This window comes from Triticum aestivum, chromosome 3A, assembly GCF_018294505.1.
Source record: "Triticum aestivum cultivar Chinese Spring chromosome 3A, IWGSC CS RefSeq v2.1, whole genome shotgun sequence".
NCBI classification, from domain to species: domain Eukaryota; kingdom Viridiplantae; phylum Streptophyta; class Magnoliopsida; order Poales; family Poaceae; genus Triticum; species Triticum aestivum.
This window is the reverse complement of record NC_057800.1, coordinates 703,972,956-703,982,375: the sequence shown is the minus strand read 5'-3', so window position 1 is coordinate 703,982,375 and position 9,420 is coordinate 703,972,956. Positions and strand designations below refer to the sequence as shown.

The 9,420-nt window shown below is 43.6% G+C and overlaps 2 protein-coding genes across 5 annotated transcripts; both read left to right on the top strand.

Annotated features, from left to right (window-relative positions):
* Nucleotides 1-2,777: 2,777 nt before the first annotated feature.
* On the top strand, nucleotides 2,778-3,896 carry LOC123063358 (uncharacterized). 4 transcript variants are annotated; one of them, XM_044487119.1, is made up of 3 exons: nucleotides 2,778-3,327; nucleotides 3,450-3,527; nucleotides 3,630-3,896. In XM_044487119.1, exons 1-3 carry the CDS (start codon nucleotides 2,793-2,795, stop codon nucleotides 3,632-3,634), a joined length of 618 nt encoding a protein of 205 aa, XP_044343054.1. In that variant the 5' UTR covers nucleotides 2,778-2,792; the 3' UTR covers nucleotides 3,635-3,896. The 4 variants fall into 4 exon arrangements, 3 of the variants coding, with proteins under 3 accessions (XP_044343054.1, XP_044343053.1, XP_044343055.1); XM_044487118.1 differs by having other exon boundaries at nucleotides 3,450-3,542; XR_006430264.1 differs by having other exon boundaries at nucleotides 2,914-3,374; nucleotides 3,450-3,542.
* Nucleotides 3,897-7,483: 3,587 nt separating this feature from the next.
* Nucleotides 7,484-8,155, top strand: LOC123059286 (protein LTO1 homolog). Its single transcript, XM_044481886.1, has one exon. It carries the CDS (start codon nucleotides 7,484-7,486, stop codon nucleotides 7,892-7,894), a length of 411 nt encoding a protein of 136 aa, XP_044337821.1. The 3' UTR covers nucleotides 7,895-8,155.
* The last annotated feature ends 1,265 nt before the right edge of the window (nucleotides 8,156-9,420 follow it).

Below are 9,420 nucleotides of genomic sequence, written 5' to 3'. Positions count from 1 at the left end.
TGTTTGTTGGTGTTGAGAAATCGATAGGTAGGTCGGTAAATATAATGGAAGAACTTACATTAGATTTTCGTTGGTTTTAGAATGTCTATTTCATGGTCTTTTCTGATAATGGAAGAACTTATACTAATTTGCTGGTTGTTGGTTTCTATGTACTCCCTCCTTAATTCAAAGCTGAGACACTTATTTTTGATCGGAGGGAGTACATGCTTGTAACAGCCTTGAACTAGTCATTTCAGAATTCAGATAGAAACTACCTTTTGGGGAGCCTTCTATTCAGTCATAGCCTTGACATGGTCGACCCTTGACCCTCCATGTTTTTCAGGTACAAAATTGGCCATAGTTCTGTACATGACGTGTTTGGTGCATCTCTTTTCAGGTACGAGATGGCTCTGACCAGAATTGGTCTTGCTGGCATCGCCGTCATGGGGCAAAACCTTGCCCTCAACCTTCTCCTGCTCCCTTTTTGCTCAGGCAGTGGTGCACATCCCGCGCCAGTTCAAGGTGTCGGACTGTTTCCTGAACAGGAAGAAGGACTACAAGGACGTGAGGTTCTCCCAGGTCGTCTCCAACGCCGTCGACATGAAGCTCAGGGATGACCTTGAGAGGCTCAAGAAGATCAGGTATAACGTCGCCGTTCCCTGTTCTTTTTCCCCCTTACTATTGGTTGATATATGACTATGTGTTAGATTCAACTACTGAAGATGCTTGCACTTCATATCAGGACTAGCAGTTTGTGTCTTGCCTGGTAGTATACAGTTTAATTTGCTATTATTAGCTAGGGTTGTTGATAGACTTAATTTTCTGCTGGAAGTCAAATCTCCTAAACACTAGAATGCCTGAAATGTCAGGGTAACAAGTACTAGCCATGTGCTTCATTCTATGCATGTATGGGCTAGCTTTTTGTGTAGAATAGTGAGTTGATGCTTCTTTCTACAAAAATACAGCATGTTAGCTCTATGGATGTTTATTTACCTGCAACTTCTGCCAGCTCTAACTTGGTTATATAACAGTTCAATTCAGTCAAATCTTTGGGGTGTTGATACACTACTATGCAAGTTCTATGGTATGTGAGTTCCTTCTATTGCTGCAAGCATTGACACAATATGTCATGTGCAGGGAGCTCCGCATCCGAGTCTCGTCCATCCTCGGCAGCAAGGAGCTGGGCCAAGGGAGCAAGCAGCGCTGCTGGTTACTTGGGGCCAGATCGAGTAAGATGGCGCACCATGGCGTGTGGCGGCCTATTTTGCTTCCAAGAGCGGTACCGTTTATTTGAAATGAGATGTACTCATCTACTGCCTAGTACTATTTATTTTGCTTCCAAGAGCAGTACTGTTTATTTTGCTTCCATGGCGTGTGGCGGCCTATTTTGAATGATTGTCATGTACTGTGATATAGTGAGCTGTATGAGTGAAATGAAATTTAATCAAGAGAATTATTGAGTGTTTGCTGTTCAAATGTGTAAACTGGAAATCAGTGAATAAAAAGATCAAATATTCTATTGGACCAAATAATATATGGGCTCTAAAAAGGCTATGGCCCAAATAATAGTAGACTGGAACATTGTTTATTTCGGGAAAACATGAACAAAAAGGCTTAATGAAATGGTCTGCAAAAGTGCTATGGCCCAGAAAATTAAAAGGCTGAATTGTTGGGCTTGGCCCATGAAGCTGGCAAAAAATTCATAGGAAAAAATATATAAATGGGCTGAATTAACGGGCTTGGCCTATATAAACATCGAATTGGACCGGGCTGATTCTTATCCACGTCAGCTTGCCACGCTGGATCCTACGTGTCCTATGGAGACTGCTAGTGACCAAAAATTTGGTCAAAGAACCAACAACCTTTTACAGAAGGTCGTTAATTTTAGTTTATGACCGCCAGCTTTTAACCTTCTGTTTTTGGTCAAAAAAAGTCGCAAATAAAAATTAATGACCTTTCAGCGGTCAATAGTGATATAATGTTTCCATCTCAAACACGAACTAGCAAAGGGGAAAAGTCAAGAGGAGGCGAGAAAAGCGACCAGAGAAGGAAAGAACAACTGAGAGAATGGAGATGGCAAAGAGAAGAAGCTGAGAATCAAAGAACGGAAGTAAGAAGAGGGGGAAAAGAAGAATCTGGAGAGAAAGAGAGAGGAACAGGGGATAAGACTAGAGCGGCATAACGCCAGACCTACAGCGGCAAAGCGGTGGCAGGGCCTCATGGGAATATATGTACTAGTCTTTGACTAAAAGAAAAAAAAAACACGAGTTGGCTATCCCTCTCCTGAGTTAAACGGGCCAAGAACGGTACGACCATCCAGACACGTTAAGTTTTTTCTTGAGACAATCTCACGAAGCTTTTATTTTAAACCGTCATCATATTTACAGGGACGAAGGAAATTTCATCGGGCTGGCCTAACTAAACATGGCAGCCCGCCCCTATTCTCAAAGCATGCTTCGCTAGATTGTGAGACTCAAAATTTAATCTTCTAAACTCATGAACTAAATTACAAGAAACAAAGGAAGAAAGATAAAGTTTGATCTCTTGAACAATTGCTCCATATGCAGCAGCGCCTCCTTTATGAACTTCTTCAACAACCCCTTTACAATCAGAAACAATATGCACCCGGTGCTCGTTCAGGTCCTTGGCTAGCGCTATACCTTCTCGTATTCCTAAGGATTCCAATATTGCTGGATCACCAATGGAGGTGTAAACAAAAGCTGAAGCTCCCAGGAATTTACTCATACCATCTCTGTATAGAGCACCCACTGCACCATACTCACCTCTTCTGATCACGGCTGCATCAACCGAATATGGGTAATCCTAACTGTTTGTACGCGCAACGCGAATCGGCGCCGTTGCTGGGACATGTGGATGCGAGCAACCGTGGACCATCTGGTCCCACGCAATTACCCCTCTTCCCATTTCCCTCGGGGCATACGGCCGGAATACAATCAAATCGTATTTGCACCATGCCTATGACCTACCCCGCTCACACGTTCCCTCAACAGCCAGCCAAACTCCTCCTCTCTCTCCGTCATCTCAGATCCAGCCGCCCCTTCCATCTCCTCTTCCACAACCGGCCACCGTCCCGATCTGAAGGTCTCCGACCAGATCAGCCTCCTCCCCACCACGGCGTGCGGCGAGGAGTCCCCGGATCGCTCGCCGTCACCCAGTGCGGTGCAGATCTGGTAGTCCGCCCTCACCAAGCATTCGATGCGTTGACGGCTCCTAGCACCAGATACCGCGACGAACGAGCTGTGTTCTGCCTCCTCCGGCTGCCGAGGACCACGGACGCCACTTCGTCTCACCGGCTGGCTCAGCATCAGCACCGACCACTACTCACAGGTAATCCCCCATTCCCCGCTTGCCAAATCTAGGAGTTGTATTACTAGGTAATAAGGATTGGGATCGCTTCTTCCTGCTTGCCCATGATTTGTGTTACAGATTGATATGGATTTTGATTGCAGGTGTGCAAAATTGTTGCTACGTCATGGATCTAGTAGCACATGGATCTATCACTTTTGCTCTTGGTCTTGTGTTCTCCAGTGCGTGATGAATTTGTATGATGCGGGTGCTATTCAACTATTCTTCCATTTATTCTGTTTCTTGCTTCTGATTTGATCTTTCTAAACTTGCCTACTTTCAAGGATGATGATGAAATGGAGGCTGGACGACGTCTGCCACACGAGTTAACATGCCAGGCTCCTGACTTACTTTAGTTCATGTCTTCATGACCAGCAAGTTGTCCTGGTTCCTGCATAGATTGTAATTTTGTAGGCAGAATTGTACAAGAACTTTTCGGATGTCCCACTCATACTTTGCAGAATTTTGACGAAGGACTTGTATGTTTTAACAGAACTCTGTTTTACAGAGTAGACACTCTGAATAAATTGCTAACGAACTTTATTTTTGTATGTAACATGGGTTCTTTTTTTTTTTGTTAATGTGGTGTCTGGAAACAAAAATGGACATAAACTTTATTAATACTTTTTTCGAACTCTATCATCAAAACCTGAAGAACTTGTTCAAAGTTTTCCTTATTATAAGTTCTTCAACTTTTGATAATAAAGTTCAAAAGAAGTGCTACTAACGTTCTTCAAAAGTTCTGAGCTATAGTAGAGTTTTCATGGCTAAGTTACAAAGTTTGGTTCTTGTTTATACAATTTCTTTCTCTTGAAACAAACTAATATGAAAATTAGGACATTTTTGAATCCCAAGGAGCAGTGGTTCTTGTTTATACCATTATTATAAATTCTTCAACTATATTTTTATTCATCACTTGCCTATTATTATAAATCCACATTCAGAATTTGAATCCAAATAAGGTTCTAGTACAGTCGATGGTACATTTGTCAGGAATCTGTAGTGCTGGTCCCGCATCTATTTGAATACGGCCTGATATACAGGCACGAGAATATCACGTGAGGATGGAATACCATGCATGCCTGACAACTGGTGGGCCAACCTGATGGGACTGCATGCTGGATGAGCGGCGAGGATACAAGTTGTGCGCGCATACAGTTAGAAAAAACCACGTCCCTGCATCAACATTTATTTTTACATGATGTTCAGGCGGTGGCAACCAGCCATTTAGCCTTGCCGCTGCACTCCCATGGTTCACTCTGTTCGGGACTAGTGTTTGTATCTCCGACAAGTAAGAAGCAATAAAGCCATGAATGACCTGCAGGCTCCTGAAAATACCTTCATGTATGACTTTCCAATGCGCATCCCAGATCGCCCAGAGAGTAACAACAAACCTGACAAAATCTTCAATGGAGAGCACAGTTTGCATGGCAAAAATCCATTCCTTAGCATCCTCCTCCTGATGTATGCTTTGCTGGATAATAATCTCTTTCGCACTTAAAGCCCATGTGTTGCCAGATGCAGGACAGTTTAACAAGGCGTGTCTCCAACTATCGCGAGCCCCACATAAGGGACAAGCTGGAGTTGTGGCCATGTTTCGGTGGTGCAGAACTTTCCTAGATGGGATTGAGTGCCTTGACAATCTCCACATGAAAACCCTCAGTTTAGATGGAACTTGAACTTTCCAAAGTGACTTCCACTCCTTGCTCTCCTGGTTGCTTGAGGACCCCTCCCGGCCTTCCAACCAGCTCCCCCTATTCATTTTCGTCCTGACCAACATACGGTATGCAGAGCCGACCGAGAAAAAGCCCCGAGGTTCTTCACATGTGCTGGCCTCTCTGGCCCAGGCACGGCCCCCTCGCTACACGGGATGGCTAGGCGGCCCGTTTAGCACGCCGGCACAGCTAGGCACGTTAAGGCATCGATCGTTCCCTGGCTCTGGTTCGCTACCTCGTTGGCTGGAATAAAAAAATCGATCACTGAACACCGCCCTTGACCATGCGCAGCGCTGCAGTGCGTCGGTGCGAGTCACACCGATTGCAGGGATAAGGGATCGCAGGCACACACGTCTTCTGTTTTTTTCCATGATATACGTGTCTCCTTCATATCATAAAGAACAAGGTAAAAGTCACGTAAAGATCGACATGATAAAACTGAAAAAATAGTAGAACATCTCTGAGCTTGACACCAACGCACGTCACATGTCCTCCGAAATCATCATAGCAGCCACCGAAAAAAAGAATGACAAATCACCTCCTCATCCGAGCTTGACACAACTCCATTGCTAATATGCAGCTTTGCGAACCTCCAAGGTGGCTCATTAAAAGTGAATTATACCGAGGCAACACTCCGGACATGTCATCGAACGGTAGATCTGGCATCCCACCACGACTAAGAGGCCGAAGGAGAAAAGCATACCTGCCAGCCACGAACCACGAACCCAACACATGTTCCGTTTTCCAGATGTCGTCGATGCAAACCACAATCTGCATCCGCTCCTGGACTACCTTCCAAACTTCGCGCCGACGCTGGAGCAAACTCCGTCGCAACAGTTTGAGGACACATATCCACCAAAAGGATGCCACTGCCGCCACACCATCCTTATTTGAACAGACTGGTTTCTAAATCCATTCCTAACCATAGGACCGATGAACTCGTCAGGGAAGGATCCAAAAAATCTTTATTTAGCGTCATCATCGTCGCCGCCGAAGAGCAAAGACAATGAACAATCTAAAAACTTAGACTACAAAAGAGTAAAAATAATCCACACGAATGGATCCGGCGACCCCCCTCACCATCGACGACCGAGGTCATCGACGGTGGGGAGCCGCCGAAAGATGGCGTTGGAAGATGACCTAGGGTCCAACCGCCAAAGACGAGAGGAAAACTCATACGAAATGTTTAGTGTACTTGAATACCTAGTCGGCACATAGGTTCGTCTTCTGTTCCCTGGCTCTCTGTCTCTGGTACGTATACGTGGTTTTGTTAAAAAAAGGTTGGCCGTGCCGTGCCGGGCAAGCACGCGTGCCGGGCATGGCAGCCCAGGCACGGCCCACTAAGCCACGTGCCGTGCCGGTCCATGACGGGCCGCACGCGGGCTATCGTGCCGGCCCGACAAAACCGGCCCGTTTGGTCAGGTTTGCCCCCTCGTGTGGACAGCCACCAACCAAACACCACCGAAATTTATCTCCTCACGCGAAAAGAAAACCTACCTCTCGCACGAAAAATGGGCAGCGGCGGCGTCTGCGTCTGCGATTCCCGATCGGAGCGGTTGAGCAAAGGCGGCGGCACCCCCTCCTCCCTCCCTCTTTCCTCCACTCTTCTTCCAACGCTCTGGGCAACGCTGCGGAGCCGGCGAATAGAAGCAGCAAGGCCGTCTCTTCCCCACTCAAAAATCGGAGGTATAGCCCCGCTGCGCATAGCAACCGATTTTTGCCATGTTCTTCTATGGTTTCATTGCATGGACAGTGAGAATGTATTTGATTGTTGTGCATATAACAACATATATTTGGTTGTCTAATGGACAGTGGACATGCTTTTTGTTGCGCATGGACAATGAGCATATATTTGAGTGTGCTATTTCAAGTTATGTGTATTGTATGGACCTTGAGCATTGCAGAATACATCCGCTTCATATTTTTTATTCATGGCAGAATATAGACTACCATGTGCCCTGCAGAATATAGAGCCGTAGTTATTAGAACAAAACTTTATATAGTATCTCTTTGCGTTGAGTCATACTATTTCATAACGTCCCTTTGACTAGCAAAGGGTTGAAGAGAGGAAAAATGACATCCCTACTTTTGCCTGCCGGGGCAAAGGAAGAATGGTGGTGGAATTTAGGACCACTTTCACTTTTCATATGTAATGTTCTCAATGATATATAAATTCTAGTTTTAATCAATCATTTGTATTTTCTTCATATTCGATGGGCAACACCATTTACGTTATTTTAGGAGAAAGCTTAATTTATTGTTTCCTTTGAGCTATACTTTCCTTTCCGTCATTAGCTTGTTTTATTTTCATTGAATTTGTATCATATAGTTACTTCCTTTATTTTGTTGATGGAGCAGATTTCTTGGAATTACTTACTCCTGCAAACTGAATAATTGCTGGACGTTATTAGATCTTGGTTACCATGGATTTTCTTGAACCAATGATAGCCTTAAACGAGACACATTATCAAGACGGTTATAGAGATGGTTATGATGATGGCTTGGTATCCGGAAAGGAAGAAGGAAGGCAGGTCGGGTTAAAGATGGGTTTCCAAGTAGGTGAAGAGCTAGGATTCTATCAGGGCTGCTTGGATGTGTGGATGTCAATAATTCGCCTTGATCAAGATGCATTCTCAGCTCGGGTCAGGAAATACATGGAGCAACTAGCTACACTTCTAAGCAACTATCCTTTGTCTGATCCAGAGAATAATCACCTTCAAGACATGATGAAGGAGATAAGGCTGAAATTCAGGGTTATCACGGGAAGCTTAGGAGCAAAATTGGGGTATGAAGGTCGTCCCACATCATCAGAGCAAGACCTTGAGGATATTTAGCTTGTTTAGCATTATTGATAGGGTTCTTATGGATTATTTAATCTCAGCACCACTTTGAAACTGATATTTGGTGTCTATATTGTTTGCTTTTGATTTTGGACTTATGATGTTCAGTTTCACGTATGTTGCTAAAGGTCTGGAAGGAAATGTGCTGCCACTGGGATAATGGAGGATACCTGAAGCAGTGTATCTAACAACCACTTAAAGTCTCTTCAACTTGAGAATATTTTGGAGTCATGTTATTTCTTATCTCTCTTCTTATCTTTTCAAGATGAGATGGTATTCTTTGCTGTACTGAACACATAGCTATTTTATGCCAGTCGCATGTATTTCCACTCTAAGCAATGATCAGTTTTTCATTGGCTTTTATATCGTACAGTACTACTTTAAATGCTATATGCTTACCTGACAAATGTCTTATTGATGCTTCTAGTTTATACATGATGTCAGGATATTGTCCAACTTTTTTCTGGGATAATATCTAACTGGACGTCAGGTGACGCTTCTAATTTATACATGATGTCAGGCTAGGCTTTGCATGTATACTCGAACACAAAATCGCAATCCTGCTAATGCTAGCATGCTGTCAACGGGTGATCGTCGAGATCGGAACTCAAAAGAGCTCCTAGATTGTTCGGCCAGGGGTTAAAACACTCTAGTCACTCCAAGGACCACAACAACGCAATTTACCAAGGTTCGGACCACCAGCGAAGTGTAACACCCTACTTTGGTTGTGGAGAGAGAGAGAGAGAGAGAGGGAGAGGGAGAGGGAGAGGGAGAGGGAGAGATTCTTAGAAACATTACAACACCCCGTTGAGTACACGATTTGCCTAAAATGCCCTTAACCCACTTGTCCTAAAATGAGGTTTCTGTCAGCTCGTTAGTCCTCGTGCAGGTCGCCACCACCAATCAAGGAAACACCAATGGTTCTCTGCAGGAAACATCCAACGATGACTGATATAATCATGCGTACAATAATTCTTAACTTCTAGCATCAATGTGGTGACTTGTATGATGCCTCCAATCACTAAATATAAGATATGATACATGACATTTATTTATCTGAACAAACAAGATTTAAAATCTTACAATATCATTATGCTATCTTAAAGTGTAAGAGAATATAAATGTTCGATAAACACATTTAACTTTGTGGTCCTTGATATTTACAACGACATGCCATACTACGCCCTTTGTTCAGGTTTATATGGCCTAATATGTATTTTGATATTTACTTTTGACTACCAGTAGGATCAACAATATATGAGAGGTATGCCATAAAAATCCTACTAATGGAAAAGATTCTAGATACAGATTCGATGGTATAGCTTTCCGAAATATGACATAAAGAAAATATAGAAAAGAGTTATACATGCCAACATTTATTTAGAAGAGATATCAATGCATGATAAGTATCTAAGATTTGTTTGCCTCTTTGATAAATGCAAAATTTAACCAATGTCTCAGATTTGTTTTCTATGCTACCAGTGGCAACAATAAAATAATCAAAAATAGAGAATAACACA

Coding starts and splice junctions, on each gene's coding strand:
- LOC123063358 (XM_044487118.1), top strand. CDS start 2,793: ATGGGTAATCCTAACTGTTTGTACGCGCAACGCGAATCGGCGCCGTTG. Junction 3,328..3,449: donor GCACCGACCACTACTCACAG/GTAATCCCCCAT, acceptor TTTTGATTGCAG/GTGTGCAAAATTGTTGCTAC.
- LOC123059286 (XM_044481886.1), top strand. CDS start 7,484: ATGGATTTTCTTGAACCAATGATAGCCTTAAACGAGACACATTATCAA.